This window comes from Pseudophryne corroboree, chromosome 11 (genome assembly GCF_028390025.1).
Source record: "Pseudophryne corroboree isolate aPseCor3 chromosome 11, aPseCor3.hap2, whole genome shotgun sequence".
NCBI classification, from domain to species: domain Eukaryota; kingdom Metazoa; phylum Chordata; class Amphibia; order Anura; family Myobatrachidae; genus Pseudophryne; species Pseudophryne corroboree.
Window position 1 is genome coordinate 83,317,339 of NC_086454.1, and position 25,642 is coordinate 83,342,980.

Consider the following 25,642-nt stretch of genomic DNA (forward strand, 5'->3'; position numbering starts at 1 on the left):
CTAGTGGATGCTGGGGACTCCGTAAGGACCATGGGGAATAGCGGGCTCCGCAGGAGACTGGGCACTCTAAAGAAAGATTTAGTACTATCTGGTGTGCACTGGCTCCTCCCTCTATGCCCCTCCTCCAGACCTCAGTTAGAATCTGTGCCCGGACAGAGCTGGGTGCTTTTAGTGAGCTCTCCTGAGCTTGCTAATAAGAAAGTATTTTAGTTAGGTTTTCTATTTTCAGAGAGCTTCTGCTGGCAACAGACTCTCTGCTACGAGGGACTGAGGGGAGAGAAGCAAACCTACTAACTGCGGATAGGTTGCGCTTCTTAGGCTACTGGACACCATTAGCTCCAGAGGGATCGAACACAGGACCTGACCTTGTCGTCCGTTCCCGGAGCCGCGCCGCCGTCCCCCTCGCAGAGCCAGAAGACAGAAGCCGGCAGAAGCGGAGAAGACATCGAAATCGGCGGCAGAAGACTCCTGTCTTCACATGAGGTAGCGCACTGCAGCTGTGCGCCATTGCGCCCACACTAACCCACTCACTCCGGTCACTGTAGGGTGCAGGGGGGGGCGCCCTGGGCAGCAATTGTTACCTCCTGGCGAATGCTGCATATAAACAGTGGCACACTGTTATATGTATGAGCCCCCGCCATTTATTTGACAAAAAATCGCGGGACAGAAGCCCGCCGCTGAGGGGGCGGGGCCTTCTTCCTCAGCACTCACCAGCGCCATTTTCCTGCCACAGCTCCGCTGAGAGGAAGCTCCCCAGGCTCTCACCTGCAGAATCACGGTAGAGGGGTAAAAAAGAGAGGGGGGGGGCACATAAATTTAGGCGCATTAATCATTATACAGCAGCTACTGGGTAAACACTAAGTTACTGTGTGATCCCTGGGTTATATAGCGCTGGGGTGTGTGCTGGCAAACTCTCTCTCTGTCTCTCCAAAAGGCCTTTTGGGGGTCCTGTCCTCATTTAGAGCTTCCCCTGTGTGTGTGGTGTGTCGGTACGCGTGTGTCGACATGTTTGACGAAGAGGGCTATGTGGAGGCAGAGCAAGTGCAGTTGACTGACGTGTCGCCGCCGACTGTGCCGACACCTGATTGGATGGATATGTGGAAGGTGTTAAATGATAATGTAAACTCCTTACATAAAAGGTTGGATACCTCGGGTCAGTCAGGGTCTCAACCCATGCCTGATCCTACAGCGCAGAGGCCCTCAGGGTTTCAAAAGCGCCCACTATCCAAAATGGTTGACACAGATGTCGACACGGATTCTGACTCCAGTGTCGACAACGACGATGATGCAAAATTGCGACCAAAAATGACAAAAGCTATACGTTATATGATTATAGCGATGAAGGCTGTTTTACACATATCAGAGGTGAACCCTGTCCCTGACAAGAGGGTTTATATGTATGGGGAGAAAAAGCAAGAGGTGACTTTTCCCCCTTCACATGAGTTAAATGAGTTATGTGAAACAGCGTGGGATTCCCCAGATAAGAAAGTCCTGATTTCCAAAAGGTTACTTATGGCGTACCCTTTCCCGCCTGAGGACAGGGTGCGCTGGGAATCCTCCCCTAGGGTAGATAAAGCTCTGACACGCTTATCTAAGAAGGTGGCCCTGCCGTCACAGGATACGGCCACCCTAAAGGATCCTGCAGATAGAAAGCAGGAAAGTATCCTGAAATCTGTTTATACACATTCAGGAACTCTACTGAGGCCGGCAATTGCGTCGGATACCTTTATGCTGACCCTGGGGCATATAAAAGACACTGTCCTATATATGAGGGATGCCCAGAGGGACATTTGCCTACTGGGCTCTAGAATTAATGCAATGTCAATTTCTGCCAGGAGGGTCCTGTGGACTCGGCAGTGGACAGGTGATGCCGACTCCAAAAAACACATGGAGGTGTTGCCTTACAAAGGTGAGGAATTGTTTGGGGACGGTCTCTCGGACCTGGTTTCCACAGCTACTGCTGGGAAGTCAAACTTTTTGCCATATATTCCCCCACAACCGAAGAAAGCACCGTATTACCAAATGCAGTCCTTTCGCGCGCAAAGAAGCAAGAAGGTCAGAGGTGCTTCCTTTCTTGCTAGAGGCAGGGGCAGAGGAAAAAAGCTGCACCTTACAGCTAGTTCCCAGGAACAGAAGTCCTCCCCGGCTTCCACTAAATCCACCGCATGACGCTGGGGCTCCACGGGTGGAGCCAGGAGCGGTGGGGGCGCGTCTCCGACATTTCAGCCACCAGTGGGTTCGCTCACAGGTGGATCCCTGGGCTATACAAATTGTGTCTCAGGGATACAAGCTGGAATTCGAGGTGATGCCCCCTCAACGTTACCTAAAATCGGCCCTGCCAGCTTCCCCCATAGAAAGGGAAGAAGTGGTAGCGGCGATTCACAAGCTATTTCTCCAGCAGGTGGTGGTAAAGGTTCCCCTTCCTCAACAGGGGAAGGGATACTATTCCACAATGTTTGTGGTACCGAAACCGGATGGTTCGGTCAGACCTATATTAAATTTAAAGTCCCTGAACATTTATCTGAAAAGATTCAAGTTCAAAATGGAATCGCTCAGAGCGGTCATTGCAAGCCTGGAAGAGGGGGATTTTATGGTGTCTCTGGACATCAAGGATGCTTACTTGCATGTCCCCATTTATCCGCCTCATCAGGAGTTCCTCAGATTTGTGGTACAGGACTGTCATTACCAATTCCAGACGTTGCCGTTTGGTCTGTCCACGGCACCGAGAATATTTACCAAGGTAATGGCAGAAATGATGGTGATCCTGAGAAAGCAGGGAGTCACAGTTATCCCATACTTGGACGATCTCCTCATAAAGGCGAGGTCGAGGGAGCAGTTGCAGATCAGCGTAGCGCACTCACAGGAGGTGTTGCAACAGCATGGCTGGATTCTGAATATCCCAAAGTCGCAGCTGATTCCTACGACGCGTCTGCCCTTTCTGGGCATGATTCTGGACACGGACCAGAAGAAGGTGTTTCTCCCGACGGAGAAGGCTCAAGGGCTTGTGACTCTAGTCAGAGACCTCTTAAAACCAAAACAGGTGTCGGTGCATCACTGCACGCGAGTCCTGGGAAAGATGGTAGCATCATACGAGGCCATTCCCTTCGGCAGGTTCCATGCGAGGATCTTTCAATGGGATCTGTTGGACAAATGGTCCGGATCGCATCTTCAGATGCATCTGCTGATCACCCTGATCCCCAGGGCCAGAGTGTCTCTTCTGTGGTGGCTACAGAGTGCTCACCTTCTCGAGGGCCGCAGATTCGGCATACCGAGGGTGGGGGGCAGTCACTCAGGGAAGAAATTTCCAAGGGTTGTGGTCAAGTCAGGAAACTTGTCTGCACATAAATATCCTGGAACTAAGGGCCATATTCAACGCCCTGAGTCAAGCGGAGCCCCTGCTTCGCAACCAACCGGTGCTGATTCAGTCAGACAACATCACCGCGGTGGCTCATGTAAACCGCCAGGGCGGCACAAGAAGCAGAGTCGCGATGGTGGAAGCCACCAGGATTCTTCGGTGGGCGGAGAATCACGAATAAGCACTGTCAGCAGTGTTCATTCCGGGAGTGGACAACTGGGAAGCAGACTTCCTCAGCAGGCACGACCTCCACCCGGGAGAGTGGCGACTTCATCAAGAAGTCTTCATTCAGATTACAGATCGATGGGAACTGCCACAGGTAGACATGATGGCATCCCGTCTCAACAAAAAGCTGCAACGGTATTGCGCTAGGTCAAGAGACCCTCAGGCGATAGCTGTGAACGCCCTGGTCTCTCTGTGGTCCCTCCTCTTCCTCTCATACCCAAGGTACTGAGAATCGTAAGAAGAAGAGGAGTGAGAACAATACTCATTGTTCCGGATTGGCCAAGAAGACCTTGGTACCCGGAATTGCAAGAAATGCTCACAGAGGACCCATGGCCTCTGCCTCTCAGACAGGACCTGTTGCAACAGGGGCCCTGCCTGTTCCAAGACTTACCGCGGCTGCGTTTGACAGCATGGCGGTTGAACGCCGGATCCTAGCGGAAAAAGGCATTCCGGAGGAAGTTATTCCTACGCTGATAAAGGCTAGGAAGGACGTGACAGCAAAGCATTATCACCGCATATGGCGAAAATATGTTGCTTGGTGTGAGGCCAGGAAGGCCCCTACAGAGGAATTCCAACTGGGCAGATTTCTGCACGTTCTACAGTCTGGAGTGACTTTGGGCTTGAAGTTGGGATCCATAAAGGTCCAGATTTCGGCACTATCCATTTTCTTTCAAAAGGAACTGGCGTCTCTTCCTGAAGTTCAGACGTTTGTTAAGGGAGTGCTGCATATTCAGCCTCATTTTGTGCCACCTGGGGCACCTTGGGATCTCAACGTGGTGTTGGGTTTCCTAAAATCCCACTGGTTTGAACCACTTAAGACCATGGAGCTAAAGTATCTCACGTGGAAGGTGGTCATGCTATTGGCATTATCTTCGGCTAGGCGTGTGTCAGAATTGGCGGCTTTGTCATGTGAAAGCCCCTATCTGTTTTTTCATATGGACAGGGCGGAATTGCGGACTCGTCCCCAATTTCTGCCAAAGGTGGTGTCATCTTTTCATTTGAACCAACCTATTGTAGTGCCTGCGGCTACTCGTGACTTGGAGGATTCCAGGTTACTAGATGTAGTCAGGGCTTTGAAGATTTATGTAGCCCGGACGGCTGGAGTCCGGAAAACTGACTCGCTGTTTATCCTTTATGCCCCCAACAAGTTGGGAGCTCCTGCTTCAAAGCAAACCGTTGCCCGCTGGATCTGTAACACGATTCAGCAGGCTCATTCTGCGGCTGGATTGCTGCATCCAAAATCAGTGAAAGCCCATTCCACAAGGAAGGTGGGCTCTTCTTGGGCGGCTGCCCGAGGGGTCTCGGCATTACAGCTTTGCCGAGCTGCTACTTGGTCGGGTTCAAACACATTTGCAAAATTCTACAAGTTTAATACCCTGGCTGAGGAGGACCTTGAGTTTGCCCATTCGGTGCTGCAGAGTCATCCGCACTCTCCCGCCCGTTTGGGAGCTTTGGTATAATCCCCATGATCCTTACGGAGTCCCCAGCATCCACTAGGACGTCAGAGAAAATAAGATTTTACTTACCGGTAAATCTATTTCTCGTAGTCCGTAGTGCGGACTTTCTGCAATACGTGTACATAGTTATTGCTTAATAATGGGTTATGTTATGTTGACATCCATTATTGATGCCCTGTTGTTCATACGGTTGACTGGATAAGTGTATCACAAGTTATACGGTGTGGCTGGTATGAGTCTTACCCGAGATTCCAAAATCCTTTCCTTATAATGTCTGCTCTTCCGGGCACAGTTTCCTTAACTGAGGTCTGGAGGAGGGGCATAGAGGGAGGAGCCAGTGCACACCAGATAGTACAAAATTTTTCTGTAGAGTGCCCAGTCTCCTGCGGAGCCCGCTATTCCCCATGGTCCTTACGGAGTCCCCAGCATCCACTACGGACTACGAGAAATAGATTTACCGGTAAGTAAAATCTTATTTTTTAATAACTTTGTGTATTAAACAAAGTTTGTGTACATTGAGCCATCAAAAAAACAAAGTTTTCACTATCTCACTCAAAAAAGTCCGTATTTCGGAATATTTGGATATGGGATACTCTATATAGATATATATATATATATATATATATCTATATCTATATCTATATATATTACTCTCCCGGGAAATGCGGCACTCCTGGCGGCTTTGAATAATAGCTCTAAGCAGACATGCTGTAAAGACAACGTTTCAATGCACGTATTGTTGCATTGTCATCAGGTCATATGACATTTCCCGGGAGAGTATGTACTTATGTTTATGGGGGCACCCGACGCAGTAGCGGTCTTTTATTGGGAGAGCCAGGCAATCTGGACGACTGTATGTGTGTGTGTGTGTGTGTGTGTGTGTGTGTGTGTGTGTATATATATATATATATATATATATATATATATATATGTGTGTGTGTGTGTGTGTGTGTGTGTGTGTGTGTGTGTGTATATATATATGTATATATATATATATATATATATATATATATATATATATATATGTGTGTGTGTATATAATATAGTGCTACACAGTATATACTGTTTTGTGTTTTTTACTGTGTATTTCAGTCACCTCATACCGCTTTAATCCTCTGTTTGTGTCCTGTATTTACTGTCTCATAAATCAGGGGGTTGTTCGCAGGTATTGAGTTTGTCTGGCTGTTTTATACTGTTACGCTCCAAGGCTACATTTCCTATAATGTCTGCCACACAGGGTGGGAAATCTGCGGATGCTTCTGCTTCATGCAGTGCTTGCACCACGGATTTACCTGTGGGGGAAGTTTTAGCTGATGGTTTAGGTACTGGGTGCCATACATCTCCCAGTCAGCCCGCAGCACCTGTGGCCAATCAGGAACCACCTTGGGCAGCGTTCTCAAGTATGCTGAATACACTTGTGATACGTCTTACGCCTCCTGTGGAGTCTCCTGTGCCATTGCAGCCACATATTGTCCCTGTAGTTAATCCGCCCTGGGCGGACACTGTCTACCCAGATACAACAATGAAATCAATCTTTGGTTAGACAAAAGTCTACACCACACCCATCTGGGGTCAAGGGGTTATCTAAGCGGGCCGCTTCCGCCTCACAATCCACTATTTCAGATAATTTGTCTGATGTGGATGGGGAATATACTGATCCGACAGACACTGATACAGTCGCTTCTGACGAGGACCCTTCAACTCAGGTTGATGTTCCTAACCTAGTGGAGGCTATTAAGCTGATTCTACAAAATTGATGATGAGGTAGATCCCACTACTGCATCTAAGAAACCTGATAAGTTCAAACGTCAGAAGGTTACTAAAGTAGTCTTACCACATTCTGACCATTTAATTGACATACTTCAGGAATCCTGGTCGTCTCCAGGAAAGAAATTCTCCCTGTCTAAAAAGATGCTAGCTTGTTATCCTATACCTGCGGAGTTTGAGTAACAAGTGGGAAACTCCACTGTTGGTGGACTTTCATGTCGCCCGTCTTGTGGTGTCATCTACTCTGCCTGTCACCACTGTCTCCTCACTGAAGGAACCGACGGATAAGCGTGTCGAGGGTTGCCTGAAGTCTATTTACTCCCTTACCAGTGTGGTACATAGACCCACTATAGCAGCCTCCTGGGCCGCAAAAGGAATTGAAGCATGGGTTCAAGGCATTAGAGGATGAGCTGCCTCAGGATATTTCTGACACTGCCAGACAATATCTGTCTCATATTACCACCGCCTCCCACTATATTCAGGAGGTGTCCTCTGAGGCAGGCGTAACGGCAGCCAAGGCATCTACTACGTCTATACTGGCTCGCCAAATTCTGTGGTTGAGGTCCTGGAAGGTGTACCTAGACTCCAAAAAGACCTTGGAGGTGCTTCCTTTTAAGGGAGAAATCTTATTTGGAGAAGATCTGAATAAGATTGGGACTGACTTGGCGACTGCTAAGACTACGTTTCTCCCGAGTACTAATCCTTCTGCACCGAAGGCAAAGAGTACCACTTTTCGTTCCTTTCCACCTCCAGGGAAAGCAAAGGGTCAGGTGTACCCGAGACAAGCTCGTACTTCCAAATACACTAAGTCCAAACTTAATCTTGGTCTGCTCATCAGCCTGCATCCAAAAAAGACAAGCCTGCTGCATGAAGGGGCAGGCCTCCCCCTGGGGAATCCCAGGGTGGGAGGCCGACTTCTGCAGTTCGCCCAGGCCTGGTTACAGACCACTTCGGACACCTGGGTGTGGGAAGTTGTCATTCACGGGTATGCAATCTCTTTCAAGAGACGTCCCCCTTGCCAGTTTTGCTCGACGATTATCCCTTCGGATCCGTTGAAAGCGCAAGCTCTACAATTGGTTTTGCAATCCCTCCTGGACACAGGAGTGATAGTGTCGGTACCTCTGTCCCAGAGAGGCAGGGGATACTATTCGACCCTGTTTCTAGTTCTGAAAACCCAATGGGTCCTTTCGGCCTATACTCAACCTCAAATCATTTAACAAATTTGGTGAAAGTGCCCAAATTCCGTATAGAAACTCTATCGTACTGGCCATGGAACCCAGAGACTATATGGTATCCCTGGACATACAGGATGCTTACCTGCATATACCTATTGCCATATGGCAACCTACATTATCAATTCCAGGCTCTGCCATTTGGACTGGCCACGGCCCATCGGATCTTCACCAAGGTCATAGCTGTGATGACAGTCCTTCTCTGCTGTCAGGGAATCAGGATCCTGCCGTATCTGGATGACTTGTTGATCCTAGCGAACTCCCACGAGGTTCTCCTCAGTCATCTGGAGCTAACGGCACAATTCCTACAAGCCCACGGGTGGCTTATCAACTGGAAAAAGACCTCGCTGGTCCCTGCTCGGAGCATGGTGTACCTGGGGAAAAGTCCTGAAACTACAGGACAGGATCGGATGCTTCCTTTCTCGCCCAAGGGTCTCGATACACTCGATGATGCAAGAACTAGGTCTCATTGTATCGGCTTTCGACGTGGTGGAGTACACTTCATTTCATTCCCGCCCTCTGCAGAGGTTAATCCTTTCCAAATGGGACGGCCTGCATCATCGGATCAGGTCTCAAATGATCTCCTTGACTCCGGACGTTTGTCTGTCACTGAGCTGGTGGCTACAGGACCAACAGTTGAGCAGGGGCCAACCCTTCTGGATCCCCAACTGGGTCCTACTGACTACGGACGCCAGTCTGCGGGGTTGGGGCGCGGTGCTGGAACAACACTCTCTCCAGGGTCGGTGGACCAAGGAGGAATCTCTCCTCCCGATAAACATTCTGGAATTACGGGCAGTGTTCAATGCTTTGAATCTGGCCCTGCCTCTGGTACAGAACACGCCTGTTCAAGTACAATAAGACAACGCCACCACAGTGGCGTACATAAATCATCAAGGCGGCACTCGAAGCCGCATGGCAATGATGTCAAAAATCCTTAGTTGGGTGGAACGCCATCTGCCAGCAATATCGGTAGTGTTCATTCCCGGAGTCCTCAACTGGGAAGCGGATTTCCTCAGTCATCAGGACGTGCAAGCCGGAGAGTCTTCATCTGGAAGTCTTTCAACTCCTAGTGGACAAGTGGGGCCTACCAGATGTAGACCTGATGGCGTCTCGACAAAATCACATGGTTCTGGTCTTCGGATCAAGGACAAAGGGATCTTCCAGCAGTGTTTGTGGACGCACTGGCAATTCCATGGAACTTTTAGCTGCCATACGTGTTCCCTCCAGTGTCACTCCTGCCCAGGGTACTACGGAAGTTCAAGCAAGAAGTAGGAATACTACTTCTAATCGCTCCAGCGTGGCCCAGACGGCATTGGTTCTCAGACCTTCAGGGTCTATCGATCGAGCATCTTCTTCTACTTCCTCAACGCCCAGACCTCCTCGTTCAGGGCCCTTGTGTCTATACAGACCTGGCCAGGTAGGCTTTGACGGCGTGGCTCTTGAAGCTTCGCTCCTGAGGGCCAATGGATTCTCTGAGGCGGTTATCCGAACTATGCTGATGGCCTGCAAACCGGCTTCTGCACGGATTTATTACAGGGTCTGGAATTCTTACTTCACCTGGTGTGCTGCTAAGAATTACGACACATACAAGTTTTTAGAACTTCCAGACTTCTGGCTTTTCTGCAACAAGGCCTGGATTTGGGCCTTCGTTTAGCCTCCCTCAAGGTTCATATCTCTGCCTTGTCGGTGTGGTTTCACAGGAAGATTGAGTCTATTCCTGATGTTCATACTTCCACTCAAGGCATTTTACGGATCCAGCCTCCATATGTTCCTCCTGTGGCTACATGGGATCTGTCTGTTGTCTTGAATGCCCTACAAGAGTCTCCATTTGAACCTCTTGAATCTGTGAATATTAAATATCTTATGTTTAAGGTTGTGTTTCTACTGGCTATTGCCACTGCTAGGAGGGTGTTGGACTTAGGAGCTTTGTCCTGTCGTCCACTCTTTCTGATTTTTTACCGTGATCGGGCAGTTTTTCAAACTAGCCCCAGTTATTTGCCTACAGTGGTGTCATCTTTTCACCTTAACCAAGAGATCGTGGTTCTGGCTTTTATCTCCTCTGGTTTGTCCTCCAAAGAACGGTCTTTGGTAAGGGCTCTCCGCTCAGGAGGTCCGATACCCTTGTTGTACTTTTTGGTTTTCACAAACGTGACTGGCCTGCGAATAAGCAAACCTTGTCCAGATGGATTAAAATGGTAATTGCACAAGCTTATGCACAGGCTGGTCTTCCAGCTCCTGCTGCTATGAAGGCCCATTCTACTCGGTCTGTTAAATGTTCTTGGGTGGCCCGCCGTGGCACGTCCGCTAAACAATTGTGCAAGGCGGCTACGTGGTCCACCGTGAACACTTTCATTAGGTTTTATGCCTTTGATACTTCTGTCTCCCAGAATGCTTCCTTTGGACGCCGGGTTCTTATGCCCGCTACGGTGCATCCCCTCCCATGAGGAAAATTGCTTTAGGACATCCCTGATGTATTCCCTGTGGAACACAGTTTACTCTGCTGCAGAAAAGGAGATTTATGGTAGACTTACCATAGTTAAATCTCTTTCTGCAAGGTACACTGGGTTCCACAAGGCGCCCACCCTGACGCACTTAGCTTCTTTGTATGGCATTAGCCGCTGGTCCCTTCTCCTGTCGTGAGAATATGGTTCTATGTGACTAACATCTGCCTTCTCTTTACCTGCTACTGCATTGGACTGGTTAACGAAACTGAACTCCACTGTCCGGAGGCAGGGTTATAGAGGAGGCTATGCAATGCATCCTGGGAACAGTCAAAGCTTTAGCCTGTTGGTGCTTCTGGATCAAGATCCATCTCTACCCCCCGATGTATTCCCTGTGGAACCCAGTGTACCTCGCAGAAAGAGATTTAACTATGGTATGTCTACCATAAATCTTTTTTTCATTCAGTGCAGACCAGTGGGGTGTTCTGACAATCACTTTATTAAGATTAAAGTCAAATCTATTTTCTTAATTTATATTATTTGTTGGGTTTTCCCAAAAAGGTAACTTCCAAGTTCAATTCCACTAAGAATGAAGCTGTTGTGGAGTTACACATCCCAGCATGCCCTGCTCAATTTTAACATGTCTTAACAGCAAAACTGTGGCAGGGCATGCTGGGATGTGTAGTTCCACAGCAGCTGGGGGCCTCAAGTTAAAGACCCATGATCTAGATCAGGGCTGGCCAAACCGGTCCTCGAGATCTACCAACGGTTCATGTTTTCCTGGCCTCCTGGAGATCTGTAGAATTGTTAGTTAGGAATGAATGCAGCACATCTTAATTAGTAATGACTACACCTGTGCACCAGCTAGGTAGTGTGGAAAATGGGAACTGTTGGTAGATCTCGAAGACTGGTTTGGCCAGCTCTGATCTAGATGAACACCCTAACCTAGCTGCAGTCTGTGTGTGCCCTACTCGGCTCATTGCAAAGGATTTAATATATGTACTGAAATCCCATTTTCCGCAGATAACAGCCAGCAGTATTAAAGCTTTGTTAAATACACATTAAGACGATATGGTTAATAAAACCTTTTTAAGTGGCAGCTATTTGGTTTACGAGGAATCTGTATAGCTCACAGGTTCTCAAATTCGGTCCTCAGGACCCCACACAGTGCATGTTTTCCAGGTCTCCTCACAGAATCGCAAGTGAAATAATTAGCTCCACCTGTGGACATTTTTTAAAATGTGTCGGTGAGTAATTAATACACCTGTGCACCTGCTAGGTGACCTGCAAAACATGCACTGTGTGGGGTCCTGAGGACAGAGTTTGAGAACCTGTAGTATAGATGAATGTGTGTGATCTATTTTTGATTTTGTTGCCTTTTTTTAATGTTTTTTATTTTATTTGTTTTTCTATTGACATCTCTAACCTCAGCTGTATTCTGCTCTCCAGACAGTGGTCATGGACCAGATCCGGTTCCAAGAGATGAAGTTGGAGCTGACACAGCTTACCCTGCAGGGGACACTACTCCTGATCATACACAATGCTGCTGGACCTGCCGTCTCCGGCCTCCCTGGCTTTGTGGACAGGATGAAGAGTCTCATCAGGCTTTTACTGAAGGGAGTGGGAACACCGTAAGTAGACTGAGGGCATGCCTGGCCATGATGAGTAGAGATTGCTGTCACTTCAGTGATGGTATTAGATTCCTTCAGTTTCAGTGCTAGCCGCAGGGGTGTGAAATCCCTTGTAAGGCTGGTATTGCACAATAGGCTTTTTTGTTGTTCTGTTTTCTTTCACTGGCAATGGCAACGTTTTCTTATTGACTCCCCATTGTAATGGATGGGGTTTCCTAACTTGTGTCACAGGAGCAGATTTCACATTAACACCTCGATGTAAAAAAAAAGATGGTTTCTCTAGCATATATAGGGCATATTGGGGGAAACTACTACGATGGGATATAGACTAGGTCCAAAGGAGCCAGTGCACTTTACATTTTCTTCACTGGGTGTGCTGGCTCCTCCCCTCTATGCCCCTCCCACAGGCAGATTAGAAAAAAGTGCCCTCAGGAGAGGTTGCACATCTCTGCAGCTCCAGAGAGTTTTTCTTCAATTTAATTTCAATCTTTTTTTTCCGTATACTGTCTGGGCAACAGCATACCTGCGCCGTGGGAGAAGGGGGGGATGGTCACCGGCTTTGCGAGGTGCAGAGCCGCTTCCCCGCTGCAGAACCACCGTCCTGAGAGGTTGTTTGTTCAGTGGGGCACTGCGCCTTGGCTGTCGCAGCACGCCGCACACCTGCCTGAAGGTGACATGGTGGTGAGTACAAACCGGGAGTCCCCGGTTCAAAGTGCAGTTGATCATGGACGAGATGTATGGGACCCTCCCAGGGGGGGTCCTGCTAAGATCCCCCGTGACTACACTGGCTCAAACATGGTTAACTAAACACTTGTGTGAGGTTTTAAGCTTAGGGGAGACTTTGCCAGTATAAATATTGTGTATAGCTCCGGCGCCATTGGAGGGGGCGGAGCTTCCTCAGAGCTGGACCAGTGGTGTTTGGCGCCTTCCTCTGCTTACAGAAGCCATCAGCAGCACACATTCAGCGCTTCCTGCCTCTCAGACACGCTGGAAACTGGTACAGGGTGTAGATAAGGGGGAGAGTCGCTTGTGTACACTATTCTGAGCCTATTCAGGACTGCATTTATTGGTGTTATTGTGATTACAGAGCTGAGAGTCTCACTGGGGCTGTGCAGCTCCGGGTGTGCTGGTACTTCTCCCTCTCTCTGTATCTCCTCTCACATACAGTAGGAAAAGCAGGCTTGCATTATAACTGTCTGTGTGTAAGTGTACAGTATGTGTTTGTTCTTACTGTGAATATGGGTAAGCACAAGCTGTGCAGTATCTGTCACACCAGATTCTCTCCATTGTCTAATGACTCTGTTTCCTGGGAGCCTATGTAGTCAATCTTCACAAATTAGTGAAGAGGTTGGGGGAGTGTCCAGAGCCCCACTGGCTAGGGTCTCCTAAAACCATGATGTCAGATATGTCATCTCCGCTCACTGCTAATGTGCAGAAAACTCAGCTACTGCAACAAGCTGTTGCAGATTTAGCTGCTAGGGCTGATGCGCAGCCAGCCCCCAGAAGCGTGGTTTACCTGCTCTGCTTTCTGATACAGATGATGATGTCCAGGATGATGGGGATGACCCGGATCCGGTTAGTGGGATACCGATTCTACTCGGGGTATTGAACCCCTCATTTTGGCTATAAGGGATGTGTTGCAGCTCACTCTAGAGCAGGGGTAGCCAACCCTGGTCCTTGAGAGCTACCAACAGTGCACGTTTTCCAGGTCTCCTCACAGTCCACCTGTAGATCTTTTAAAATGTGACGGTAATAACTGCACATGTGCACCTGCCAGGTGAGCTGGAAAACGTGAACTGTTGGTAGCTCTTGAGGACCAGGGTTGGCTGCCACTGCTCTAGAGGATGCTTCTTCACAGCAGTCGTTTTTCTTTGTACAAAACAAGCCCAATGTCACTTTCCCTGAATCTCCAGAGTTAGATGACTTATTCAAACAGGCCTGGAAGAATCCATACAAAAAATTCCAAGTGTCCAAAAAGTTTTTGCGCACTTTCCCATTTGCTCCTCAAGGCAGTAAATTTTGGGAGGAACCCCTTGGGGTGAATGTCTCTCACCTAAGAAGGCGGTGCTGCCTGCCCCAGGCTCCTTTACCACAAAGGATCCTGGGGATAGAAAAATAGAAACTACCCTAAAATCTATGGGGGTAATTCCAAGTTGATCGCAGCAGGAAATTTTTTAACAGTTGGGCAAAACCTTGTGCACTGCAGGGGGGGCAGATATAACATGTGCAGAGAGAGTTATATTTGGGTGGGTTATTTCGTTTCTGTGCAGGGTAAATACTGGCTGCTTTATTTTTACACTGCAAATTAGATTGCAGATTGAACATACCCCACCCAAATCTAACTCTCTCTGCAAATGTAATATCTGCCTCCCCTGCAGTGCACATGGTTTTGCCCAATTGCTAAAAAATATCCTGCTGCGATCAACTTGGAATTACCCCCTATATACACTGCAGCCGGCCTTTCCCAAAGACTGGTCATTGTGGGTTGCTGGATGACCCATGCCATTCATTCTTGGGCTATGCAAATTCAGGGGGGCCTCTCGTGGGGATTTGGCCTTAGTTACCATGGTTACCCTCCTAAAACACATTCAGGACACTACTCGTGTCCTCTGATTCCCTCAAGGAGATGGGGGAACATCAATGCTCGGACGTCGGCCATGGCGGTGTCTACGCGCAGGGCCTTGTGGTTGCGTCAGTGGATTGCAGACGCAGAATCCTCCCCTTTTCTGGGGAACGGCTTTTTGAACTGGATGCCTGGATTTCCAAGGTTACTGATGGAAAATCCTTGTTTCTCCCCTCTGGAGCCCCACTGGCAGACGTTCCTATCCGGGACCGTCTGTTCAGTACTTTCGGTCTCGCATATTTTGATCAAAGGCCCGAGGTGCTTCCAATGCAGCTAGAGGTACCATAGGTAAGTCCAGGAAACCTGCAAGTACCAGTCCACCAGTTCTGCTTCCACAAAAACCTCAGCATGACAGTGCCAACCCACCCCGAGGAGATCTCGAGGTGGGAGCTCGACTGCGTCTTTTCAGCCACGTCTGGGAGTCCTCCTGCCAGGATGCCTGGGTCAGGGAGCTCGTCTCTCATGACTACAAGCTGGAGTTCGACCGTACTTCCCACCCCCTTCCCTCAACGATTTTTCAAATCAAGCTTACCAGCTATGGAGAATATGCAAGTTACGTTACAACAGGCTATCCAAAAATTGGTCCAATCCCACATCATTGTTCCAGTACCTCTACCACAACGCGGCAAGGGGTTTTACTCAGACCTGTTTGTGGTGCCGAAGCTAAACTGTTTGTCAGAACCATTCTGAATCTGAAAGCCTTATATCCTTATTTAAAGGTGTTCAAGATGGAATCCCTGCGTGCAGTAATTGCGGGCCTGGAAGACCAGGTATTTATGGTCTCCTTGGCTATCAAGGACTCCACATTCTGATTTGCTCTCCTCATCAAGCGTACCTGCGGTTTGCCCTGCTGGACAATCAGTTCCAGGCACTACCCTTCGGCCTGTCAACAGCGCCGAGGGTATTCACGAAGGTGATGACGGAAATGATGCTTCAACTCCGGATCCAAGGGATAAATGTGGTGCCTAATCTAGGCGATCTCCTGATAACTGCAAGATCCAGGGAACTTTTGTTGCTCCATTTCGACCGCACCATCCGTCTTCTGTCCGACCATGGGTGGATTCTCAACTTACAGAAGTCCCACCTGAAGCCAACACAGAGGCTCCTGTTCCTGGGGATGTTGCTGGATAATGTGGCACAGAAGGTGTTTCTACCAGAGGACAAGGCGAGAACACTTCAGGAGACGGTCCGCATGGTGCTCCGACCTGCTAAAGTTTCCATCCATCTTTGCACCAGATTGTTGGGGAAGATGGTCGCCTCATACGAGGTGATCCAATTTGATCTCCTGAGCAAGTGGTACGGATCACATCTCCAGATTCACCGGAATTTTCGGCTGTCACCTCAGGCCAGGATTTCCCTCCTGTGGTGGCTTCAGTCTTTTAATCTCCTGGAGGGCAGGAGTTTCGGAATTCAGAAATGACCCTCCTCATGACTGATGTGAGTCTGCAAGGATGGGGAGCTGTCACCTAAGGGGCACAGTTCCAGGGCAGGTGGTCATCCCATTGAAGGCCTCCTTCCAATCAACATTCTGGAACTTCGGGCGATCTGCTTCAAGCGTCACCTCTGCTCAAGGATCACGCGATACAGGTACAGTTGGACAACACCACGGCGGTGGCGTATATCAATCAACAAGGAGGGACAAAAAGCAGAGCCTGCATGCGAGAGGTGTCAAAGATACTCCTCTGGGCGGAAAGAAATGCAAGAGCAATGTCCGCAATCTTCTTTCCGGGTTTGGACAACTGGGAGGCAGACTTCCTGAGTCGTCACGATCTCCACTTGGGGGAGTGGGGACCATCTGGTGTTCCAGCAGATCATCGACCGGTGGGGTTGCCCACAAATAAACATGATGGCTTCTCGTCTCAACAATAAATTTCCCTGGTATTGCTCGCGAACCAGGGACCCTCAGGCGAGGGCAGTGGATGCATTGGCTTCGCCTTGGCAGTACCGGCTGGTCTACCGGTTTCCTCCAATTCCATTGCCCCCAAGAGTGCTAAAGCGAATCAGGAATCTAGGTGTCCAGGCAATTCTGATTGCCCCGGATTGGCCTCGGAGGGCGTGTTACGTGGATCTTCCATCGAAGAACCTTGGCCTCTACCACTAAGAAGCGATCTTCAACAAGGACCGTTCGTCTACCCGGACTTACGGCGACTTCGTTTGACGGCATGGAGGTATAGCGGAACATCCTAGCTCACAAGGGCCTTTCCAAAAAGGTTATTGCAACCATGGTCCAGGCAACCTGTGACGTCAAAACACCATCATCATATCTGGTGGAGATATGTCTCTTGGTGCGAAGAACGCACGTTTCCGCCTGCAGAGTTTCACTTGGGACGTTTCCTGCAGGCTGGATAAGTGCTTACATCTGGGTTCCATTAGGATCCAGATTTCAGCGCTCTCCATTTTCTTTCAGAAGAAATTGGCAGTGTTGCCAGAAGTTCAGACCTTCTTGCAAGGGGTACTCCACATACAACCTCCCTTTGTGCCGCCTACGGCACCTTGGGATTTGGATGTAGTGTTGAAATTTCTACAGTCCTCCTGGTTTGAACCTCTGAAGACGGTAGAAGACAAGTACCTCACGTGAAAGACGGTGATGTTACTGGCCCTGGTTTCTGCTCGACGTGTCTCGGAATTGGGGGTCTTATCATGTAAAAGTCCATACTTGGTCTTTTACAAGGACAGAGCGGAGCTCTGGACTAGACAGCAGCAGTTCCTGCCAAAGGTTGTCTCCGCGTTTCATCTGAATCAACCTATTGTGATTCCATCCAGTTCTGACGCTTCTGATCCTCCGGAGACATTAGGCACTGTGCGGGCCTTGAAGATCTGTCAGGTGTGCAGTTCGGGTCAGAAAGACGGGTTGCCCTGCTTCAAAGCAGTCCATTGCTCATTGGATTAGACCCACTATCCAACAGGCCTATGTGTCTGCAGCCTTACCTGTTCCTAAGTCTCTAAAGGCCCACTCTACTAGATCAGTGGGCTCTTCCTGGGCGGCTGCCCGAGGAGTCTCGGCCTTACAACTATGCCGAGCTGCAACCTGGTTGGGGAAGAACACTTTTTTTGTGAAGTTCTACAAATTTGATACCCTGGCCAAAGAGGATACCCAGTTTGGGCAGGCGGTGCTGCAGCAGTCTCCGCACATTCCCGCCCGTTCTGGAAGCTTTGGGACATTCCCATCGTACTAGTTTCTCACAATATCCCTTATGGATGCTAGAGAAAATAGGATTTTAATACCTACCAGTAAATCCTTTTCTCGTAGTCCATAAGGGATATTGGGCGCCCGCCTCAGCGCGTGGACTTTTCTGCAGTTACCTGTTCAGCTGTTGCTGGTTGTTGTATGGTGTGCTGGTGTGTAAATCTCACCACCCTTTCTAGTATCATGTTCCTTCTCTCATATGTCTTTTCTCCTTCGGGCATGTTTTTTTTTTTACCTATAACTGCCCGTGGGAGGGGGCATAGAGGGGAGGAGCCAGCACACCCAGTGAAGAAAATTTAAAGTGCACCAGCTCCTTTGGACCCCGTCTACACGCCATTGTACTAGTTTCCCCCAATATCCCTTATGGACTACGAGAAAAGGATATACCGGTAGGTATTAAAAATAAGAATTTACTTACCGATAATTCTATTTCTCGGAGTCCGTAGTGGATGCTGGGGTTCCTGAAAGGACCATGGGGAATAGCGGCTCCGCAGGAGACAGGGCACAAAAAGTAAAGCTTTAGGATCAGGTGGTGTGCACTGGCTCCTCCCCCTATGACCCTCCTCCAAGCCAGTTAGGTACTGTGCCCGGACGAGCGTACACAATAAGGGAGGAATTTTGAATCCCGGGTAAGACTCATACCAGCCACACCAATCACACCGTACAACTTGTGATCTAAACCCAGTTAACAGTATGATAACAGCGGAGCCTCTGAAAAGATGGCTCACAACAATAATAACCCGATTTTTGTAACTATGTACAAGTATTGCAGATAATCCGCACTTGGGATGGGCGCCCAGCATCCACTACGGACTCCGAGAAATAGAATTATCGGTAAGTAAATTCTTATTTTCTCTATCGTCCTAGTGGATGCTGGGGTTCCTGAAAGGACCATGGGGATTATACCAAAGCTCCCAAACGGGCGGGAGAGTGCGGATGACTCTGCAGCACCGAATGAGAGAACTCCAGGTCCTCTTTTGCCAGGATATCAAATTTGTAGAATTTTACAAACGTGTTCTCCCCTGACCACGTAGCTGCTCGGCAGAGTTGTAATGCCGAGACCTCTCGGGCAGCCGCCCAAGATGAGCCCACCTTCCTTGTGGAATGGGCCTTAACCGATTTAGACTGTGGCAGGCCTGCCTCAGAATGTGCAAGTTGAATTGTGTTACAAATCCAACGAGCAATCGACTGCTTAGAAGCAGGCGCACCCAACTTGTTGGGTGCATACAGTATAAACAGCGAGTCAGATTTTCTGACTCCAGCTGTCCTGGAATATATTTTCAGGGCCCTGACAACTTCTAGCAACTTGGAGTCCTCCAAGTCCCTAGTAGGTGCAAGGCACCACAATAAGCTGGTTCAGGTGAAACACTGACACCACCTTAGGGAGAGAACTGGGGACGAGTCCGCAGCTCTGCCCTGTCCGAATGGACAAACAGATATGGGCTTTTTTGAGAAAAAACCACCAATTTGACACTCGCCTGGTCCAGGCCAGGGCCAAGAGCATGGTCACTTTTTATGTGAGATGCTGCAAATCCACATATTTGACTGGTTTTAAACCAATGTGATTTGAGAAATCCCAGAACTACGTTGAGATCCCACAGTGCCACTGGAGGCACAAAAAAGGGGTTTGTATATGCAATACTCCCTTGACAAACTTCTGGACTTCAGGAACTGAAGCCAATTCTTTCTGGAAGAAAATTTACAGGGCCGAATTTGAACCTTAATGGACCCCAATTTGAGGCCCATAGACACTCCTGTTTGCAGGAAATGCAGGAAACGACCGAGTTGAAATTTCTTTGTGGGGCCTTCCTGGCCTCACACCACGCAACAAATTTTCGCCACACGTGGTGATAATGTTGTGCGGTCACCTCCTTTCTGGCTTTGACCAGGGTAGGAATGACCTCTTCCGGAATGCCTTTTTTCCCTTAGGATCCGGCTTTCCATCGCCATGCCGACAAACGCAGCTGCGGTAAGTCTTGGAACAGACATGGTACTTGCTGAAGCAAGTCCCTTCTTAGCGGCAGAGGCCATAAGACCTCTGTAAGCATCTCTTGAAGTTCCGGGTACCAAGTCCTTCTTGGCCAATCCGGAGCCATGAGTATAGTTCTTACTCCTCTACGTCTTATAATTCTCAGCACCTTAGGTATGAGAAGCAGAGGAGGGAACACATACACCGACTGGTACACCCACGGTGTTACCAGAACGTCCACATCTATTGCCTGAGGGTCCCTTGACCTGGCGCAATACCTGTCCCGTTTTTTGTTCAGACGGGACGCCATCATGTCCACCTTTGGTATTTCCCAACGGTTTACAATCATGTGGAAAAAACTTCTCAATGAAGTTTCCACTCTCCCGGGTGGAGGTCGTGCTGAGGAAGTCTGCTTCCCAGTTTCCATTCCCGGGATGAAAAACTGCTGACAGTGTTATCACATGATTTTCCGCCCAGCGAAAAGTCCTTGCAGTTTCTGCCATTGCCCTTCTGCTTCTTGTGTCGCCCTGTCTGTTTACGTGGGCGACTGCCGTGATGTTTTTCCCACTGGATCAATACCGGCTGACCTTGAAGCAGAGGTCTTGCTAAGCTTAGAGCATTATAAATTTACCCTTAGCTCCAGTATATTTATGTGGAGAAAAGTCTCCATACTTGATCACACTCCCTGGAAATTTTTCCCTTGTGTGACTGCTCCCCAGCCTCTCAGGCTGGGCTCCGTGGTTACCAGCATCCAATCCTGAATGCCGAATCTGCGGCCCTCTAGAAGATGAGCACTCTATAACCACCACAGGAGAGACACCCTTGTCCTTGGATATTGGGTTATCCGCTGATGCATCTGAAGATGCGATCCGGACCATTTGTCCAGCAGATCCCACTGAAAAGTTCTTACGTGAAATCTGCCGAATGGAATTGCTTCGTAGGAAGCCACCATTTTTACCAGGACCCTTGTGCAATGATGCACTGTTTTTAGGAGGTTCCTGACTTGCTCGGATAACTCCCTGGCTTTCTCTTCCGGGAGAAACACCTTTTTCTGGACTGTGTCCAGAATCATCCCTAGGCACAGCAGACGTGTCGTCGGGATCAGCTGCGATTTTGGAATATTTAGAATCCACCCGTGCTGATTGTAGCAGTATCCGAGATAGTGCTACTCCGACCTCCAACTGTTCCCTGGACTATGCCCCTATCAGGAGATCGTCCAAGTAAGGGATAATTAAGACGCCTTTTCTTCGAAGAAGAATCATCAATTCGGCCATTACCTTGGTAAAGACCCCGGGGTGCCGTGGACAATCCAAACGGCAGCGTCTGAAACTGATAGTGACAGTTCTGCACCACGAACCTGAGGTACCCTTAGTGAGAAGGGCAAATTTGGGACATAGAGGTAAGCATCCCTGATGTCCCGGGACACTATATAGTCCCCTTCTTCCTGGTTCGTTATCACTGCTCTGAGTGACTTCATCTTAATTTGAACCTTTGTAAGTGTTCAAAAAAATTTTTTTTATTTTTTAGAATAAGTCTCACCTAGCCTTCTGGCTTCAGTACCACAATATAGTGTGGAATAATACCCCTTTTCTGTAGTAGGAGGGGTAATTTAATTGTCACCTGCTGGGAACACAGCTTGTGAATTTTTTCCCATACTACCTCCTTGTCGGAGGGAGACTTGGTAAAGCAGACTTCAGGAGCCTGCGAAGGGGAAACGTCTCGACATTCCCATCTGTACCCCCGGGATACTACTTGTAGGATCCAGGGGTCCTGTACGGTCTCAGCGCCATGCTGAGAACTTGTCAGACGCGGTGGAACGCTTCTGTTCCTGGGAATAGGCTGCCTGTTGCAGTCTTCTTCCCTTTCCTCTTTCCTCTTTTTTTTTTTTTTTTAGAATAAGTCTCACCTAGCCTTCTGGCTTCAGTACCACAATATAGTGTGGAATAATACCCCTTTTCTGTAGTAGGAGGGGTAATTTAATTGTCACCTGCTGGGAACACAGCTTGTGAATTTTTTCCCATACTACCTCCTTGTCGGAGGGAGACTTGGTAAAGCAGACTTCAGGAGCCTGCGAAGGGGAAACGTCTCGACATTCCCATCTGTACCCCCGGGATACTACTTGTAGGATCCAGGGGTCCTGTACGGTCTCAGCGCCATGCTGAGAACTTGTCAGACGCGGTGGAACGCTTCTGTTCCTGGGAATAGGCTGCCTGTTGCAGTCTTCTTCCCTTTCCTCTTTCCCTGGGCAGATATGATCTTATAGGGACGAGAGGACTGAGGCTGAAAAGACGGTGTCTTTTTCTGCAGAGATGTGACTTAGGGTAAAAAACGGTGGATTTTCCAGCAGTTGCCGTGACCACCAGGTCCGATGGACCGACCCCAAACAAGTCCTCTTCCTTTATACGGCCATACTGTGCCGTTTGGAATCTGCATCACCTGACCACTGTCGTGTCCATAACATCTTCTGGCAGTTATGGACATCGCGTTTATTCATGATGCCAGAGTGCAAATATCCCTCTGTGCATCTCGCATATATAGAAATGCTCTATAGTCAATAAAATACTGTCCCTGTCAAGGGTATCAATATTTTTAGTCAGGGAATCCGACCAAGCCACCCTAGCTCTGCACATCCAGGCTGAGGCGATCGCTGGCCGCAGTATAACACCAGTATGTGTGTATATACTTTTTATTATATTTTCCAGCCTTGTCAGCTGGTCCTTGAGGACGGCCCTATCTATAGACGGTACCGCCACTTGTTTTGATAAGCGTGTGAGCGCCTTATCCACCTTAAGGGGTGTTTCCCAACGCGCCCTAACTTCTGGCGGGAAAGGGTATACCGCCCATAATTTTCTATCGGGGGGAACCCACGCATCATCACACACTTTATTTAATTTATCTGATTCAGGAAAAACTATGGTAGTTTTTTCACATCCCACATAATACCCTCTTTTGTGGTACTTGTAGTATCAGAAATACGTAACACCTCCTTCATTGCCTTTAACGTGTGGCCCTAATAAGGAATACGTTTGTTTATTCACCGTCGACACTGGATTCAGTGTCCCTGTCTGTGTCTGTGTCGACCGACTAAAGTAAACGGGCGTTTTAAAACCCTTGACGGTGTTTTTGAGACGTCTGGACCGTACTAATTGTTTGTCGGCCGTCTCATGTCGTCAACCGACCTTGCAGCGTGTTGACATTATCACGTAATTTCCTAAATAAGCCATCCATTCCGGTGTCGACTCCCTAGAGAGTGACATCACCATTACAGGCAATTGCTCCGCCTCCTCACCAACATCGTCCTCCTACCTGTCGACACACACGTACCGACACACAGCACACACACAGGGAATGCTCTGATAGAGGACAGGACCCACTAGCCCTTTGGAGAGACAGAGGGAGAGTTTGCCAGCACACACCAAAAACGCTATAATTATATAGGGACAACCTTATATAAGTGTTTTCCCTTATAGCATCTTAATATATATATAAGCATATCGCCAAATTAGTGCCCCCCCTCTCTGTTTTAACCCTGTTTCTGTAGTGCAGTGCAGGGGAGAGCCTGGGAGCCTTCCCTCCAGCCTTTCTGTGAGGGAAAATGGCGCTGTGTGCTGAGGAGATAGGCCCCGCCCCTTTTTCGGCGGCCTCGTCTCCCGCTCTTAACGGATTCTGGCAGGGGTGAAATATCTCCATATAGCCTCCGGAGGCTATATGTGAGGTATTTTTAGCCAAAATAGGTATTCATTTGCCTCCCAGGGCGCCCCCCTCCCAGCGCCCTGCACCCTCAGTGACTGCCGTGTGAAGTGTGCTGAGAGGAAAATGGCGCACAGCTGCAGTGCTGTGCGCTACCTTTAGAAGACTGAGGAGTCTTCTGCCGCCGATTCTGGACCTCTTCTTACTTCAGCATCTGCAAGGGGGCCGGCGGCAAGGCTCCGGTGACCATCCAGGCTGTACCTGTGATCGTCCCTCTGGAGCTGATGTCCAGTAGCCAAGAAGCCAATCCATCCTGCACGCAGGTGAGTTCACTTCTTCTCCCCTAAGTCCCTCGTTGCAGTGATCCTGTTGCCAGCAGGACTCACTGTAAAATAAAAAACCTAAGCTAAACTTTCCTAAGCAGCTCTTTAGGAGAGCCACCTAGATTGCACCCTTCTCGGCCGGGCACAAAATCTAACTGGCTTGGAGGAGGGTCATAGGGGGAGGAGCCAGTGCACACCACCTGATCCTAAAGCTTTACTTTTTGTGCCCTGTCTCCTGCGGAGCCGCTATTCCCCATGGTCCTTTCAGGAACCCCAGCATCCACTAGGCCGATAGAGAAATCCTATTATCTTCCAATGAGCAGGCGTTTGGTAGAAGGAAGAAGAGCGATCAGTGGCACTTCTCAGCTAGGGACAGTGCCCAACCCCAGGATTATCCAATTGTGAAGATGTAACGTATATATTTATGTGTAAAGCAGTGCTCCATCACAGCCAGCAGTCAGTAATCCAGGCCATTAATACTTGCCCTCTTTTGTCTTGCTCTCCTGTCATCTGGTTAGCTGTGTGAATACAGCAGAGGCCCTGGCCACGCTTGGGGAGAAGATATGTGTAGAAGTGAACAGCTGCCTCAGTCAACATGGCTACGCACCCTTCTCCACAGAGAAAGAGGAATGTCTTAAAGGACAAATTCAGAGCGCCTCATCTCCTTCCAACCAGATACACAGATTAATAGGTAACGTCCGTTTACTTATTGCACCTGTTTTATCATATTGTCCCAGAAGTGACCAAATGGTATGTCTGTCCTGTAGCGGCACAGGAGAGAATGGTGTTAAGAGTTCAGTACGTGTACTCCTGCACACCTTCCACAGGTAGCTGGTATGAAAAGGAAAAGCTGGACAGAAGTGGAAAGAGTGGCCGTTGTTGCTGCAGCCAGCTGGCCTGCAGAGAAGTGCAGGAACCAGGGGGATCTGCCAGATGGACTAACTTTGGGGATCAGTTTTTACTTGGGACGTTCCACCCAGAACTGTATTGTTGGTTTTGGGATAAGGATTGTGCAGAGATGTAGAGCTCAATAAGACTCTATAGCTCATTTATCTATTCTCTACAACATGATAGAATGGGAAAGGTTACTATGGGCAACATGTTACCTTTTACCTATGCATACATTTTCATAAATGTCCCCAGCCTTATTTGTAACATTGGCTTCTTTTTCTAAGAGTCTTGATAAAAATAGATGGACATTATGCATTCTGCAAAGAGAAACCACAAACAAAATGCTAAATAGCAGCACTTGACATAAAAACCAATCAGCTATATTATTAAGCAAGGTGAAGATGGATGGATTGAAAGGTGATAAAAAAAACCCCATTTATTTAAAAAACACAAAATATATTTTGACTACACCTAAAATAAAAACATTCAGAATCCCCAATATATACTGCTTAGATTCTCGTGTCCGTTCCTTAATTAGCATGGACTGCAGATGGGTGTAAGAATTTTAATGAAAATAGGGCTGATGGCACAGTCTAGATGTAACCGTACCACAAAAACACCCGGTGGAGGTATCCTGAGTATGATCCCTGAAGAGGGTGATGATTACGGGGTCCTGAGTCCTCACTAGATAGCGGTGTCCTCAATGCAGAACAAATGTGGATAGGCACCGGTGGCAAGTCCGTTCACCAGATGATTTTCCCTTCTGCACAAACGTATTTGAAGTCCAATAAAGGTCCGGGCACATGAAGAGCAGTTTCCAATGAAGAAAGGGTAATCTGAAATAACAGCTA

At 48.6% G+C, this 25,642-nt stretch overlaps 1 protein-coding gene across 3 annotated transcripts in view; it reads left to right on the forward strand.

The window, feature by feature from the left end:
* Positions 1-25,642, forward strand: part of TCP11L1 (t-complex 11 like 1) — a 104,009-nt gene that overhangs the window by 68,572 nt on the left and 9,795 nt on the right. Inside the window, exons 8-10 of one of the 3 annotated variants that reach the window (XM_063944481.1) lie at positions 11,927-12,108; positions 24,419-24,591; positions 24,668-25,339. In XM_063944481.1, coding sequence (XP_063800551.1) covers positions 11,927-12,108; positions 24,419-24,591; positions 24,668-24,924 — 612 coding nt within the window. In that variant the 3' untranslated portion in view covers positions 24,925-25,339. Of the gene's footprint in view, positions 1-11,926; positions 12,109-24,418; positions 24,592-24,667; positions 25,344-25,642 lie in introns of those variants that run through there. The other 2 variants (XM_063944483.1, XM_063944482.1) reach the window with 2 other exon arrangements.